Below are 18,666 nucleotides of genomic sequence, written 5' to 3' on the forward strand. Positions count from 1 at the left end.
ATATTCTACGAATTCTAGTAAATCACAAGCCAAACAAATAGTCATTTTGCTAACAGTATATGAACAATAAAGTCTTGATCAAATGATGATTAGATAATCAAAATTTACCATTTAGCTTATATCAAAGAAGGGCAACTAATGACTAAAGGATATTTAACCTGAATATGAATATGTTTTCTTGAATATAAACCTTCCTAAAGATGTAATGACATACAAAGTCTGACACCAAATAAATAAAAGAGTTCTAAAATATAAAAGGATCGGACATTACATCCAATAGAAACACACACACACACACACACACACACACACACACTATTATGAGGAATTTTAGTCCAAGATTTCTACACATTACCTTGATTTGGTACAAATGTATCCTAGTTGAAGTTACTTTAGGACATAGGAAAATAATTACTGCCATATCACCCAGAACTGGCCCTTCTCAACAGCTACATAGTAGTCACATAAGAGACTTATCTAATAAAGTATCCAAAATCCAATTATTGTGTTGTCTACTGCATCTTCTTACTCATTCCTAAAGCTTCACCGTCATGAAGACACCTATGTAATCTTTTATTTGAGAGTGCTTGAGGAAGAGTAAATAAGGCAATGTGGTGGTAACTAGCCTCAGATTAAATTTCAGATTACTGTCAATTTTGAGATCCCTAAATGATTGTAAAACATTTGTAAACTAGCATAAAGGCAGTGAGAGTTTTCATGTAGAAACTATTTTTCTAAGAGAATGCTATTATTAATGTGTCCTGTAGCAAAACAATTGTAACTGTGGTATACATAGTAAAATAGGCCAGCCGGCAACTGGAGCAGAACCTCCGGGTAAAAAATGAGGTGAGTGATGATGAGCTACAGCTTATGATGTCAGTAATTGAGATTTATATAACCCCGCGTACTATATATTGTAGTTGTACATTTATTGTGTAAAAAATAACCTTCATTTAATCCATGACCATCTATTATTTATATATTTTCTTTGCCTCTTTCTTGGCATTTAGGAAGGAGACAAACAACTTATAAGGGAAACATCCACACATCAACTGAATTCAGAACGCTATGTTCATACTTTCAAGGATTTATCAAATTTCTCAGGAGCCATAAATGTCACCTATCGCTACTTAGCTGCCACACCTTTACAAAGAAAGCGTAAGTATCCTTAAACATTTAAATAAAGAATACATAAAATATTTTGCATTAAAATAATGACAATTGGTTTTATATAATAGTAAAAACAGGTTTAAGGGCTGTACTAATATAATAAATTCTTTGGGAAAAACTTTAATGTTTCTTCACAAATTACAACTACTGTACTTACTGACCTAATACTCTTAATAAAACAAAAAAAATAAATTAAATGCCTAATGGTAATGTGAGTATTTTGAGATTTTGTTGTAGGATGGTATAGAGCAACTATTAAAAAAAAATTACTTTAAAATTTAGAAGTTAATTTCAAAAATTCCTATGTTCCTATTGCTACATTTCCCAACCTCTTAACAGTTTGATTTTATGACATGCCACAACTTTTGAATTAATGAAACTCAGTGTTTTAGTTCCCTAGATCTGCCATAACAAATCACCACAAAGTCAGTGGCTTTAAAAAACAGCAATTTATTCTCTCATGGTTCTGGAGGCCAGAGGTTGAAATCAAGGTGCTGGCAGGGCCCCACTCCCTCGGAAAGTTCTAAGGGAGAATCCTTGCCTCATCCAGCTTCTGGTACCTTTGCTTCTGGTATCCTTTGGCTTTGGAGCATCACTCCAATCCCTACATCCATCATCAATGGTCTTCTTCCCTTTGCCTTTCTGTGACTTTTCCTCTTTTTATAAGGACACAAGTTATAGGATTTAGGGTCCACATCTAAATCCAGAATTATTGCATCTCAAGATCCTTAACAAATTATATCTGCAAAGATCCAATTTACTAATAAAATTACATTCTGAGGTTCCAGGTAGACATGACTTTTTGGAGGAAACTATTTAACATACTACAGTCAATTAAAAAATATATATATAAATATATTTGGAGCCAAGAAGTAATATGCTATATTTCTAGGTATCATAGCTTATAAAAAGTAGCATTATCTAATTAGTGTACAACTAAGAAGGTATAAGCATTACAAACTTTAATTATAATGCTATTAATTGTAGTATGCAGTCTGATTTTTAAATGTTTCACTGTATAAAATACAAATCTTAGACTGGGTTTGATGGTTCATGCCTGTAATCTCAGCACTTTAGGAGGCCAAAAGCAGGTGCATCACTTGAGGCCAGGAGTTCAAGACCAGCCTGGCCAACATGGTGAAACACCTTGTCTACTAAAAATACAAAAATTAGCTAGTAGTGGTGGTGCACACCTGTAATTCCAGCTACTCAGGAGGCTAAGGAGACCTAGGCACCAGAATCACTTGAACCTGGGAGGTAGAGGCTGCAGTGAGCCAAGTCTTGCCACTGCATTACAGCATAAGTGACAGAGCGAGACTCTATTAAAAACAAAAACAAACAAACAAAAAAACAAACCTTAGAATGAAATACAGTGCTATCATAATAAATTATGTGGAGACCACAAAAATTGACTTCTCTTTTACGACTTGTTTATGTGAGTGTATTTGTTATCACTAGGTCGAGGAAATTGTTGAATTAGTTTAGATTTCTTAAGATCTCATTTCCTTTCATTCTACCATTTCAAATGTCTACTGTTCTTAGGCTTCTTTCTACTTGCCTAAGACTGCCAGTCACTCATCATCACTGATTATTAGAGAAACACAAATCAAAACCACATTGAAATACCACCTCATGCCAGTTAGAATGCAATCATTAAAAAATCTGGAGACAACGGATGCTGGAGAGGACGTGGAGAAATAGGAACACTTTTACACTGTTAGTGGGAGTGTAAACTAGTTCAACCATTGTGGAAGACAGTGTGGCACTTCCTCAAGGACCTAGAAATAGAAATTCCATTTGACCCAGCAATCTCATTACTGGGTATATTTCCAAAGGATTATAAATCATTCTATTATAAAGACACATGCACACATATGTTCATAGTGGCACTGTTTACAATAGCAAAGACCTGGAACCAACCCAAATGCCCATCAACGATAGACTGGACAAGGAAAATGTGGCACATATACACCATGGAATACTATGCAATCATAAAAAACGATGAGGTCATGTCCTTTGTAGGGACATGGATGAATCTGGAAACCATCATTCTCAGCAAACTGACACAAGAACAGAAAATCGAACCCCACATGTTCTCACTCATAGGCAGGTGTTGAACAATGAGAACACATGAACACAGGGAGGGGAGCATCACATATTGAGGTCTGTTGGGGTGGGCCAAGGGAGGGACAGCGGGGAGTTGGGGAGGTTGGGTAGGGAAACATGGGGAGAAATGCCAGATGTAGGTGATGGGGGCAATGGAGACAGCAAACCACATTGCCATGTGTGTACCTATCCAACAATCCTGCATGATCTGCACATGTATCCCGGAACCTAAAGTACAATAAGAAAAAAAAAGCTAAAGCAAATACCATTAAAAAACGACTGCCATTCATTTTTCCTCTCTGTTATACCACCTTTGCTTGAATATTACTGATTCTCCTTTCCCATTCTAAATTTATTAATGTTTATTGGCACACGTCAACTGCTCTCTGCCAGAGGCAATGTAACACAGGATGAAAGAGTGGGACAGTTTGAATCTTGATGCAACATCACCTACTAGGTGTACCGCCTTGCACGAGTCACCTTATCTCACTGTGACTTAGCGTCCTTGTCTGTAAAGCAGAATGATGGTAATAGCAAACCTATCCCAAAAGACCATTTTGACCATTTAAGATGCATATTGCAGATAAAATGCCCCAACTCCTGCCTCTTATGTAGGCAGCATTTTATAAGCATTGGCTATTATTATTAATGAAGTTTGGTGGTTTAAAGTTTAATGGTACCAGATAACAGAAGTCAGAGTTGTAAGCCAAGATATTTAAACAAAATGTGTAAATCACAACCTCTCTGATAAACAAAATTTTTTTTTGAATGGGGCTTTTTTCAGTATTGTACAAACCACATTATGTAGGTGTCTATATTAAAACAATGATCTTGTTGCATATAAAAATTTCCCCATTTTCCAAATAGTGGTTTAAAAGTGTTATTTAATTCTGATTCATATGAGACTGAGCTTTAAAAAGTGAAAATATTTTAATAGAATGACATCTAACATTTCTCAGAGGCAAACTGTCTTTTCTCAGGGTTTTATTTTATTCTCTAAACATATTCTAATTGCTAATTTTAGATTTTAAATGTCTGAATAAAAATTTATCCAGGAAAAATTAGTATAAAATGTGTGTCTTATAATATTGTTTGCTTTCTAATTAATATACTAGGTACATTTCAAGATAAAATTTTGAAGTCCCATTGTGAATTCGAGTACAATATAATGACAGCAAAAAAAAACAAACAAACAAAAAGAAAACTGAAAATATGTGATCTATAAAAAATTTAAAGATGTTTGAAATAATTGCTTACCCTTGTTTTTCTTTTTTATCATTTAAAACTACTTTCTTGGTCTTAACTGTGAATGCTCTTCTCTTTTTGCAAAACAGAAAAACAATTTATTTACTTTATTTTTAAAAAGTAATTTGTATGTTATCTAAATACCTGTCCACCTTCTCTAATGGGTGTATATGAGATTATTAAGCTGCAGAACACTTTAAATCCTTTTTTTAGAATTTCATGAATAAATGTTCACAGCAATAGGGCTTATATATTATTGTGCTTAAGATGCTATTTATTTTTCATATAAAATATAAATTATGTACTAAGCATAGCTTTTATATATTTAGCTTATTTAATCATAAAATGTTCTGTGCATAGTCATTTACTAGATTTACTTAATATATAATAGTTGCAAGTCTAAAGAATAAATATTTCTCTTTTTCTAGTTCACATTTGTATTCTTTCTGAATTTTTTTTGCAGGTTATCTTACAATTGGACTTTCTTCAGTAAAGCGAAAAAAAGGAAATTATTTACTTGAGACAATTAAGTCAATTTTTGAGCAATCCAGCTATGAAGAGCTGAAGGAAATTTCAGTGGTGGTTCACCTAGCAGACTTTAATTCTTCCTGGCGTGATGCCATGGTCCAGGATATTACACAGAAATTTGCACACCATATTATTGCAGGAAGATTAATAGTTATACATGCTCCAGAGGAATATTACCCAATCCTGGATGGCCTTAAAAGAAATTACAATGATCCAGAAGATAGAGTCAAATTTCGTTCCAAGCAAAATGTAGATTATGCATTTCTGCTTAATTTTTGTGCCAATACTTCAGACTATTATGTAATGCTTGAAGATGATGTTCGATGTTCAAAAAACTTCTTAACTGCCATCAAGAAAGTCATTGCATCCCTAGAAGGAACTTACTGGGTAACTCTTGAATTCTCTAAGCTTGGCTACATTGGTAAACTCTATCATTCTCATGACCTCCCACGTTTGGCACATTTTTTATTAATGTTTTATCAAGAAATGCCTTGTGATTGGCTATTGACTCATTTCCGGGGCCTGTTGGCTCAGAAAAATGTGATCCGTTTTAAACCATCTCTCTTTCAGCACATGGGCTATTATTCATCATACAAAGGGACTGAGAATAAGCTGAAGGATGATGATTTTGAAGAGGAGTCATTTGACATTCCTGATAACCCCCCTGCAAGTCTGTACACCAATATGAATGTGTTTGAAAATTATGAAGCAAGCAAGGCTTATAGTAGTGTTGACGAGTACTTTTGGGGAAAACCACCTTCAACAGGGGATGTCTTTGTGATTGTATTTGAAAATCCAATTATAATAAAAAAAATTAAAGTAAATACTGGAACAGAAGATCGGCAAAATGATATTTTGCATCACGGAGCCCTAGATGTTGGGGAAAATGTTTTGCCTAGCAAACAAAGGAGACAGTGTTCTACTTACTTAAGACTAGGAGAATTCAAAAATGGAAACTTTGAAATGTCCGGTGTGAATCAAAAAATTCCATTTGATATACATTGTATGAGGATATATGTCACCAAAACACAAAAGGAATGGCTAATTATTAGGAGTATCAGCATTTGGACTTCTTAGCCAATTAAATCAGTATGTTTGGTTTCTGAAGCAGGTCTTCCTGCTTCCTCTTTTGCTACCTTTGTCTTTTGGAGGGAAAGCAATGGATGGGATATGTTAAAAGAAACAATAATTACATTGGCAGTTTTCATTTATACATTGTTGACATAATTTTACTTTTAATACACACTTGTATTTATTTTAACTTCTGAACTTGAATATCAGTCTATAGCTAATACTACTTTTATTTATATTTTTTTAATGTTCTCCATTTTAAACTTTGAACTGATTGTCAAAAGGGTAATATGAAAGATTTTAAATGAAAAAAATTTGTTGGATGATGATTTTTGAAAAATTGTCACCAACTGTATATACTTTCTCAAGAATCGGTAATTCATTATATTATCAGATAGCTTTTATTAAGCATCTGTGGGAATATGCAGTTGGGATTATTTTTTGTATCAACTTAAGTTTCCATTGACTTCTGTATATCTACAATGAATACCTCCTCATAGAAGTGGTGTCTTTACAACAGAATTTTTTGTGTAGGTGAGGCTATGGAAAAAGAAAAAAAAATACTTAAAAATATCTCTCCCCTGATTATTTATATGAAAGGGGACATTGTTCATTGTTTAAAAACATTTAATTGAGCACCTATTGTTAATACATTTTCTGGGGGAAGCAGCCTTTTTCTAGTTTCCCTTTTGCAAAAAAAAAAGAATAGTTAAGCTCAATATTTTCAGGTTACATTGAATACCCACATTTAATAGAATAAATTAGGTAAGGCCTAGAGTAGTTAGCTCATTCGTACAGACATTTTCAGTATATGCAGAAAATTTTTTGAAATTGATTTTATACATTTTGTATTAAAATCCATGTGATTGAAAGTATTGTGATTTATCATATACTTTTTTGGAATTTAAATGGGTATATTATAAAGGAAAAAAGTAAGAACCATAGAAATTAGTTGACTTTTCTAGAATTAAAGAGCTGTTTCCTATCAAGGCCCGAATGAGAGATCTGGGATTCTGATAACCAGACAATGCTCTTCTTCATATGATTTCTCCTGACATGATTTATGTTTTCTGTGTTCTATTTGCTACATGAGTCTCAGAGAATAAGTTATGCCATCTGGAAATAGCTGGTACAATTCTTGCATAAATAATATATCCTAAATAATGTTCTAAATGATGCTTTTTTTGGTATATGCCCCAAAATAGTAAGCACCCTTGACTAAACTTTTCTTAATAGGGATTGGAGAGTGTGTCTTTACAATGTGTCCATTAAAGAAATTGAGGACACCATAGTGTGTCCTAAAGACATTGGTTTTCAGAATGTCCTGAGCTTCTCTCATCCTTTTAGTTTTTTAATGAACAGCAAAAACTAAGGGACTTATTATAAAGGGAAATGGAAGGTGCTTCATATATGTTTAAGAAACTCAAGTATGTGTTGATATAGATGACTGTGTGTCTGTGTGTGTGTGTGTGTCTGTGTGTGTGTGTGTGTGTGTGAAGGCTAGACTCTTGATAGTAAGATAGAATGAGGAAATCTTCCTGCTCTTCCTTCCGAAACACAATCCTTAAGATTTACTGGTATTCTCTGGTCCAAACAACATTAGGATATTTTTATTTTATTCATTCTCTGCAAATAAATGAGAAACTCAGATAAAAATTGGAAAACATTTTCTTTCATTCATACAACAGCTGTTGTGTATTTTCTTTGTATCCAGTTACTAAAGTGTTAGGGGAAAAATGAATCTTTCATAAAATGCCAATATTTTGTGGGGCATCTAAATCTTAAAGTCATAGGAAAATGTGAACACTGCCACTAAACTATTATCTTTATTGTGATTTAGAGGACACTTGCCAGATACCTAAAAATGTTCTATTATCTTTATTTTTCTCAACTTTTATTAACTGGCTAGTTGATGGTATTGTGTGTATATCTCAGCAGTTACAAATGGTATTTTCTTCACTGTCAATGATAAAAGGTACACAATTGTATGCCAAAGACATATAATATCAAGAGCTAGGCGTACTCCATGAAATGAATTGTAACTTTTACATATTCTTCTGGGAGTGGCTTTCTAAAGATCAGCTATTGGTGTCTATCAACATCTTTAAAATGTTTCAGGAAAGATTGCTGAGCATAGTAGTGAAGTTGGATGTTTGCTAGGAAATCATGAAAGCAAATGTGACCCACAGAGGTCGTTTCGTATTTTATCTTAATATCCTCTCCTTACTAACCTATGTTTGGATAAGTTGATCAATCATCCATGGATGCCTCTATGCTTTCTTTACAGGTTGACATTGGGTCAATTTTCTAAGGAAAAACCCTTGACAAATAAAGTTTCTTCATTAGGGGTCAACAGGGAAAAATATTCTCTTTCAAAAGAAAATCTGAACAATTTTTTTTTACATGGCCAAATGTTCTATTTCCTATATTTAGAAACTTTGAATAAGGTTCTAGTAATTTTGTCCCAGAGGCATAGAAACAAAAGTACAATTATTAGGTTTAACTACACTCAATCTATTTTCTATTTTTAAATATTTTTGCTGTAAGTATATATATACAATTTTTTGTTAAAAATAACCATTGAAAAGGACTGGCATGAGACATGAATAGTTGAGTCATTTAATTGCCATGCAAATAAAATGCTGACAGGTTTCAAACAAAAAATATAGTATGTACCTTAAACAATGCCTCAGATCTGTATAATTTAAGCTGACTAAAAACCTTACTTACACTTAAAATTCTCCTTAAGGGAGCCTTTTCAGCATTTATGGACATCAAAGAAAAGTGTCTTGTAAAAAGCACAATGAAATTTAGAAAATACACATTTATGGAAAATACACATTTTAGTAGCAATCACAAGTATAGATTTAAAAGCATACATAAAATATGTTAATGCAAGCACTTTTTCATTCCCATTGAAAACTATGACCTTGTGCTGTTTGTAAAGTAGATATTTTCCAGGTACAAAAATATAATTTGGAAACCACTGTATCATTTAGATCTATTTCTTTCATATACCTACACTATGAGTTGTGAACATTCCATCTCTTAATGGACCAATATTTTCTGGGAATTTTTATAATGCTATCATAGAAAAACCATTCTGTATAATAATGGCATATAGATGAAACAAACATTTGCAAACTATATGATGTGTTAGGGAAATCACCTACATTTTTAGATGCTTAAATAGCACATTTCATATCAATATTTGCCAATTTGTCAACAAGTTTATGGCAAAGAACATGATACCCAGGATTAACATTGAAAACACTACACCCAAAGCCATCTAGCAATTGACGAAGACTGTCTAATACTCTTCCTTTGCTTTGACAACACATCCATTGATACATTAATGGTACCATTAACTGAGTAACAGAGCTCACACTTAAACTTCATAATATTTATTATGTGATCTAATGATAAAATGATTTACCATTCTGTACAAGTTCAACTGATTTCTGGGGTTTTCTTTTAAAATTTAATATTGATTTTAGGACAATTCTGTCCTGTTTCTTTTGACTCATGATCCCGCACTTTCCAGATCTTGCTTCTTTCATTCCATGTCTTATTATACCTCCCCAGCATTATGTTCAAACAAATTTAATGTGCCTCTTCATGGAAGACAAAACAGAAATTTCATGCAGACTTGAGTTAGAAACCTAATTCTGTATTACCAGTCTCCAGATGTGAGGAAAGTTACTTGGCCTTCTTGAAACTCAGTTTCTACATCTGTGAATAGGAATAATTTTACCTTGTAGTTTTTAAAGGTGGAAATTTTACCTTGTAGCTCCTTGTAGAGCTGGAATTGAGATAACATAAACTAGGCATACAATAAATATTTGTTTCCTTTTTATCCATGTCATGTATATGTAACAGGCTATGAACCTGGAAAACATTACCAGAGGCCTTCATCCTAATCAATAACAATTAAAAAATTTACTGCCCATTAAAAATGTTATTCAGCCTACCTTTTTGTATTTTGTCCAGACAATGTCATGTGGAATTATATAAACATTTTCCTAAAATCAACATAGATTCCTGTCATTCCAATGTATTCCTCTAGAAACTTTATCAAAAATATCAAAATGCCCCTGGTGCTCTCATCACAAATAATAATATTCATTTCTGTTTTAAGAAACCTCAACACATTTACACTGAAACAAATATTAAGTCATTTTCCAATTTTTAAGATTTTGTTCGTATCTACCTTAAGCTCAGAGATGCAGTCTTTAGAATCTTTTTACTTTTTTTTTTTAATGTCAAAGTCTGGTTTTCTAGCATCTTTTCTATCACTGGCAAAAGTTATCAATGCACTGATCTATAAATTACCTGGACAATGATCTTTGAAACAGGTAGCTTATCTCCTGGTCTACTTTGAGTTTCAATGTTGAGTTTTCCATTGCTTTGAATTTCTTTGTTCAGTTTGGGGTTATTCTTTCTAGGAAGGAAAAGGCCATAACAAAATTCAATGAGATTGGTTCTTGCCATTTATTTCTTGTTTGCTTTTAAACATTTTTTCATTTATCCCAAACAGAGGATATATATTTTATTATATTTTTTACATGCTTTGAAATGATTTCATCATTGTATATGTGCATGTGGGTCTACATATAGTTAAATCTCTCAATCTGTGTACATGTATATGTGTGTATATATGTATATATATGTATGTATATACATATATACAATTAACTATATAAATCTATATATATGTATGTATATACATATATACATACATATATATACATATATACACTTATGTATTTGTATATGTGCTGTGTAAGCGTGTCTGTATATGAGAAAGAGAAAGACAGAGGGAGATGCATCATTTGCATTATTTTTTAGCCTTTACACCTCCACTTATTCTTGGATTTTCCTGACACATTGTCCTCTTGGTTGTGTCCCTCTTCTGAACTTGCTTTTGCTTTCATGTTCTCACTCACATATTTTAAACATGACATTCTCTGAAAATCATAGTACATTAGAGATTTTTGTGCATCCTTTTAGATACTTTAAATTTCTTAAAAGTTTACTAGAGGAGGCCATTTCAAAAAAGAATTTGTCTTTTAGAATTTCAGGTTTTGAATTTTTATTTGAATGCTTTTAAAGTTTAAAGATCAAAATATGAGTTGCAAAGTATTCTTTTTCTAAACTATAAAAATATTAAGATAACAAGGTTACACTTTCCTAGAATTCTAGTCCCTTCCACCTCATTAATCTGTTTCTCATGTTTACTCCAAGTCTGGGGTAGAATTTACTTCAGTAATCCCAACATTTTCTGAGATGTTTAATGTCCCATTTTTAACATTGAAATTGAAATGTATATTTGAGACCATTTGCGAGATAACTGGATCTGAATATCTTTTCTGAAAAACATGGAATTGAGAACAGAGTAGTTTTTGATTTGACTCTTGTTTCAGCTTTCATTTCATTCTGTCTAGATGCTCTCTTGGAAGATTTACCCAAATGTTAAATTTTTTATGTGTGAAAGTGATATGTAAACTGTATATGCCCATAGAAGTACAATTACATTAAGAATATAGCCTGATCAAATTTTAATATTATATTGTATTAAAAAGTACCCTAAGTAGCCAACTCCTTTAAAGTAGGTGAGCCAAAGACATAATAATAAAATATTCAATATTTTTCTATGAAATTAAAATTTCCATGAGATGCACACACACATTAAATTTAATATGAAGAAAATTGTTGCGAGAGTTGTTTAAGGGTGAACAACAGTGAATTACCAATATCCAGAAGCTTACTCTGTAATTTAAATGTACTGTACGTTACTACAGCTTTAACCACAATAATTGACATAACCTACAATCATTCTGCCCAACTACAAGTAATTACAGTTTTGATGTATAAAAATTGCCAAAATCAACGCATATATAAAGCAATAGAGACTGAGAGCATTCATAATTGAAAGCTAACTATTGCAAAAATATTTTAAATATTTAATTTATAGTGCACTCAGAGTTCTGGAAGAGATGTAGGGATTTGTCTCTTCCACTCTTTCCTTCACTTTCCTACATATCATTAAGGTACCTAATCCACAACACAGAGATATGTGGCAGTTCCATTTTCAATCAACAAAGCTGTAACTCTATTAGAAACCAGATAAGTAAAAAATACTTTTACTGTGACTTTATCTGAGTTTTCTCATGGGATAATATATGATCATTTTTCTCTATAGTATGTTCTCAATTGGAAAATCTTTAAAGTAGTACATGTCTCTTTTTTTCCCATAAAATATCCCACATTTGTTTAACGATTTGATGTAGTCCTATTTTTTCCATCTTTAATAATTGATAAGATTTTCCCTACTTTTATTTTCTGCCACACTTAAACTTTGTTATTCCACATTGTTTACTTACTTCATCAATGAGTGAAAGCGTAGTTAGAATAATTATCTCAGATCCTTTATCATAATTGTCCATCCTTTGAAGTAATCCGGTTTTCAATACAAGTTACATTTGCAGTCTTACAATTGTGCATTTTTTGTCACAAAAGGACCACATTACATGATATCAGTAGTTGTCAGGAGTTATTCACTACTGTTAGAAAATAAATTCAGCAATGTAAACTACACCCCACACTTGAACAATTAATACTGTTGAATGATATTGAAGTATTATATCTTTATTTTTGATAATGAAGCAATATATTAAAAATAATTAAACCTCCAAAAAAGTATTTTTATTTTTAGAAATCAGTCTCAATTTTCAAAAGGGCACTTGATATCTGCTAACAAAATGAACAGTTTTGCACTAAAGAAAAATATCTTTAAGTTTAGCTCTGTGTAGAAGTACATAATAAATAAGTTTTCCATTTTGAAAAAAAGTTAAAATCCTAATAATGCAGTTTTAACTTCTTGTCTTAACATTTCTTAAGCTCTGAAACATAAGTAACTAGTAACATTTTTTTTTTTTATTGCATGTCTTATCTTTACCAACCATAATTTGGTAAACAGTCATGATCCAAATCACTTACAAGAAGCAACTATTTTTGGAAAAACATTTAGAAAATTTGTCACAAATTGTCAAGAAGATTTTCAAGACATATATATGAACCGTCTGTAACTTAATGGTTGGGGATATTTTCAGTTAAATCCATAAACAAATGTATATATTATCCCCTCTAATTTCCTGCTGAGTTACTGTAGTCAATCGTAAATATTGTCAAAGTAGAAAAGACACGCTCACCCAGAATATTCCCAACAACATATCTCTCATTCAATTCCTACTATTGACAAAGTATTCTTTTCAATTATTGTGGTAAGGAGGCCTTGCTGAGCATCCAGATGTATAAAAATAACAACAGGGGAAATGTTACAAACATGAGGTAAAAGGATGCAGAGGAAAAGTTGTACTTCATGATTTTGCCTAAAGCAAGTTCTTCTTTCCTGTCAGCATTGCAAATTACCATGACTCAACTTGCTTGTATTCAAGCAAATCAAAATTTGACTCCCTGAGAGTGTCAAAAGACAATTTCGGTACCTATCTAGGGTTTTTACTTACTTGAACAAACAGGTCAAGTTTATTCTTAATGAAGTTAAAATTACAAGTTAAACCTGAAGCTCTTTTGTTTGCCATTTTACTAAATGGATAAACACTTTTCTGCCATGGGATGAACTACAATGAGATGTTTGAATTGATTTGGACAATTATGAGTCATGTGTTTCCTATAAAAGTGATATAAAATGTAAGTGTCTTTCAAGTTAAAGCAATCTAAACTGATCATCTTTGAAACATTAACAACATATTTTGTAATATTTGTTTCCTAGCAAATTTTTCAGCTGTCCAAACTAATCTAATGTAGATAAAACTACGTATTATCCATCAGCATACCATCAAATAAGCAGATGCTCAATAGTGTTGATCTGATGCACTACTAAAATTAGTTACCATAAAAATTATTTTCTTTTATAAGAAGAAAGTGACATTTGTTTAATTATTTTGATATTTTATTCTTATGAATATATGTATTATATGAATGTTAATTTTGTTATGAATAATTAAATTTATTATAAATACACTAATTTTTCAACATTCTTGATTTTCATCAGTAAATTGAATAACTATTGTTGCAATGAAATTTACACATTTCTCTCACAATATGAAATTTTACAAGGTACGATTTCACTTAACACAAACAATAGTACTCAGGCCACTTTTACATTTTATTTTAACTTTAATCTCATTATTTATGTGATTAAGTTTGCAATTTTAGCCACTCATTGGTTAGGAGCAATAGAGATAAACATTATATAGGTAGGAAAACACATTTTTAATAAGTTAAGAAACAAGTTGTACATACTACATCAACTTTTCAAATTAATGAATTTATTATCTTGCTGTATAAACTTAAATAAAAACATCAGTTATTTTTCTTTAAATTCTTTAAGCTTCCTCCATTTGATTTCAAAGCAAAATGATATCTGGATTGTAAAAGCACTGTGGATTTGTAATAGTCTAATCACAGTAAATTCAATTGGTACTTTACTAAATTTCTTATAGTATACTCAAGACAAATAATTTATTGAAATGAGTATACTTAGGATAGTAGTTATTTTAATGCAAACTTAAAAAGTACAAGACATATATGGAAGAGTTATAGCTAGATAACACAAAACACTCACAGGTTTTAAGGTAGCTTAAGGGGATTTATAAGTCATGTTCCTACCTTCACAATCAATTCAACAGCTTTTACCGACTTGACACAATAATTTAGGGTATATTTCCAGACCACAAGATAAAACTAAGTTTTGGCAATTTTTACCAGATGATTCAAAATTTACTATTTGATTCATATCTTAAGAAAACTGCCTGTAAATCTACTAGAATAAATAAGAATATAAATAATTAGATATTGGTTATATAAACAAAATTTATGGAAAAATGACAATTTCATCTGATTTAATCAATTTGTGTGACTTATTAAAGATATTCAGTTCCATTTGACAATTAATCTTTATGAACTAATTAATCTTTATGAATTTCCTTAGGAATTATGTAGTTAAATTATATTAGTATTCCATATTTATTGAAGAATAAAGGCCACAGAGTGAGAATAAATTATTTAGGTCTGGAGAAAAAGCATCTGGGGCAATAAAAAAGGAAACAAATACAACAAATACCTTCTAATTTACAGATTACTTAATGTAGGTTCAGCACCAAGAATAATGCTTACTACGTAAATATGTTCCGTGCAACTATGAGACACTGTGTGAAGATTTCAGGTTCATTATCTAATAGATTAAACAACCATATAAGGTAAGAGCTATTAGAAAAGCTAAAAAGCATATGAAAAATAGGGTTTTACTAACTTGTCTAAGGTCACATGACTAATAAATGAAAGCGAGATGACTGGATTTCGAGTTTGTGTAATTCAAAATCTATGCTCCTTATCACTATTATACATTGCCTCCTAACTATAATAATTTATTGAAAACCCATTTGTCTATGATGAGATTTTCTGGAAGATATGAGTATATTAAAATAACATTAAAAAGTTGAAAAATTAATTTAAATAATTAGTAGTTTCTTCCTGTAAAACATTTTTTCTCTTGAAACATTTTTTTAAAATTGAACATCTAAAACACTTGCTTCTGTAATTTCACCAAAACACAACCTAATTTCTGTTATTCCAAAAGAAAATAAAAACTCATGGGCTTTGGACATGCTGAAAGATTCCAAAAATTATAAGTTTGAGTTAATCATATAATAGTCTTTCATAACACCAGCACCAAATATGCCAAACTGGTAGTTAGACAATATGTATGCAACATATTTTGGTTGATTAACTGCATTTTTAAATTTCAGCTATTATTTTGGATGTTGGAAAACATCAGTAAGTCCCAAAGTTGCATTTTTTGACATAGCTTGCATGTATGAGTATTTAAGATGTATTTGGTAGTCTCCTAATCAGTACTTCCATTACCCATTAAAGTAATGATTATAACAAGTCGTTATGCAAAATAATCACCTATAAGATTTATTGAAAATGTGTGTTTCAGACTATTGAATTCTTCCCTTTAAATCTAGGATAGATCTAGGAATTAGCACTTTTAATGTATTTTAGTTAACACTGATATAGATTGTCCATGGACTCCTTTTAGAAACACTGCATTAAATCCTCACAAGTCTATCAAGTATTAAAACAGAAATGAATATGATTATTGCTACTACGGTGATGAGGAATCTCAATGTTTAAGTTAAGTGATGCATCAAAACTCTGACCTTGTTAGTGAACTCTTAAGCCCAGTTCATCTTAACGTTGTTATTCTCTGCTCACATTTGTTTAGATTACTAGTTTTTAAGTCCCACTGTTATTAATATCTCTGGCAAAATATTTCACCTATTCCTGAGCTCCATGCTCAGAGTTATCGTAATTGTTCTGGAGTTTTCAGGCATCAGCATACTTTTAAAATTCTTCCTAAGTGATTTTAATGTGCAGACAGATCTGATAACCACGGAGCAACTGAGAAAGACTGCACCACAATAAAGTTCCTAAACTTCTCATTTATCCAGTTGGAAAGGTTATAGATTAGAAAACATGATAAAATTTGTAGATTATTCTGTGTTGCTTCCTGCCCTTTTTAGGCATTTCAATACTATTATTGCTGTACTGAAAAATAAAAGTTCCAAGCATTTTTTTTACGGCATTGTTGGGTTTGTAGAGAACACGCTGCATGCATTCCTATTGAATCTGGGACTCTCATTTTTAGAGAACTACCTAAGTGATCTGTTTTCCTGAGTCTTGAGATATGGACCTTATTAATTAGAAACTACAAATCTACTTTTAAATACATAAAATCTAATGATGCTATCTTTTTAGGTAATTAAAATACAAGAATATAAACAGCATTGCCTTCAACCCACTGCCCCTATTGAGGCTCAAGATTGTCTAATGGCACAGATAATGTAATTCAAATTATGATCCCAGGACAAATGAAGCCTTGTTTTAATGCGTAAGTGGGGTGGATGATAATAATAATTATCATTGCCTTCAACCCACTGCTGTTTATAAGCTGAGCTACTTTCCTCTTTCCAAAAAATTAAGTAAATATATTCAGGAAAGAAGGAGAAAAACTATTAGTTTTCCATAGTGGATTTTTTTTCATAAATGCTTCAAATGTCAGCATGTATGTCTTGCCTAATTTAGTAATAGTCCATATTTTCCAAATCCCCAATTTATTTGTTTCTCTTTTTCCAAGAACTGGGTACTTTAAAATATAGTTGTCAAATTTTCAAATTTCAGATAACTGAAATAGAACGAACACATAGACTTGCTCTAAGTGTTTAAAAGGTTTCTGGTTATTTGATATAGGCCTCAATATATATTTCCACAAAGGAAATAAAGTATTCACACAGATATCTATAAAGTGTATGAGACTTAAAAGCAATGACTGTGAATAGTGTATGTAAATATACATACATAATTCACATACACATATTCACACATAGTTGCAAGGATTCCCCTATATCAATTCCAAGTCAAAATTTTCTCAGTTATATTTGACTAAAGAGAAACATGGCCATTTAATTAAAATCACTTTTTAAAAATCTGATCATCTATTTTTTTGAGGTCAATAAATACATTATTTTAATGCTCTGTCTTAGTCAAAATATTTTCTACACAGTGTCACTAGCTAAAATGAGGCATATTTTCATAAATGGAAAATACCCAAAAGCAATTATTTGAGATCAGTTTCATCTCGGACTCACATGATTTTCAGATCTGATCTGCATAAAATCAGATTTTCTGGAAAACTCATTTGTATTACTTATTTTCTCTGTGTAAACATTGCAGAAAATTGAAACTAATAAGCTTGAATTTATGGGTTTTATATATTTTAAAACATAATGTTTAGAGATTTCTTGTAATTATTTGATAGCTTCAAGAGAAGCAGTTTTTTTCCTTTAAACATTCCATTGATTAATTTTTAAAAAACAACACTTTTTTCCTGAGATGAAATGAAACTTGTTCTTAGGCAAACATCATTTATATAAACCAATTTATAGTTGAATACTCTCAATTGATAGATTCTGATTTACTAGATTTGCCAGATTTGTTCACAATTTTACTACTAGTTGACATCAAAGAGGAAAAGACAAAACAATGTTATGTCTTTAGGATCTAATAATACCTTTTTAAATCATCCTGCAAGTGTGTAAATTCAAAATAAAACCTATATTTTTTCAAAGAACTAAGAATTTTTTTAAATGTTTTTGGTTATGTGATTAGAGTGCATAGTGGAATAAAACAGTCAGGTTTGATATTTTCACTGACAAATGATTAAAAGACAACTTTGATTAAATAATCAAATATTTTTATAAAACCTCCAAAGTTTCAAAGTAGATGATGAGTAATAATTAAATAGAGTGGCATAGTTACATGCCAGCTTAAAAAAAGAGAGACTTGCAGCTTCATCCACAAGCTTAGCAGAATATAAGAAAGAAACTGTGTCCAAATCAGACAAAGATAAATGAGAATAAGTTGTAGAAACTGACCTTCAAGTTAATAATTAAATGAGAT

The 18,666-nt window shown here is 31.3% G+C and overlaps 1 protein-coding gene across 3 annotated transcripts in view; it reads left to right on the plus strand.

Annotated features, from left to right (window-relative positions):
- MGAT4C (MGAT4 family member C) overlaps nt 1–7,592 on the plus strand; it is a 252,384-nt gene extending 244,792 nt beyond the window's left edge. For all 3 annotated transcript variants that reach the window (XM_012442087.3, XM_012442089.2, XM_012442088.2), the window contains 2 exons: nt 1,011–1,158; nt 4,985–7,592. In XM_012442087.3, coding sequence (XP_012297510.1) covers nt 1,011–1,158; nt 4,985–6,126 — 1,290 coding nt within the window. In that variant the 3' untranslated portion in view covers nt 6,127–7,592. The remainder of the gene's footprint in view (nt 1–1,010; nt 1,159–4,984) is intronic.
- Nucleotides 7,593–18,666: the final 11,074 nt, after the last annotated feature.

The sequence above is a fragment of the Aotus nancymaae genome, unplaced genomic scaffold (assembly GCF_030222135.1).
Source record: "Aotus nancymaae isolate 86718 unplaced genomic scaffold, 86718_ANA_hifiasm-v0.15.2.pri h1tg000016l, whole genome shotgun sequence".
In the NCBI taxonomy this organism is placed as follows: domain Eukaryota; kingdom Metazoa; phylum Chordata; class Mammalia; order Primates; family Aotidae; genus Aotus; species Aotus nancymaae.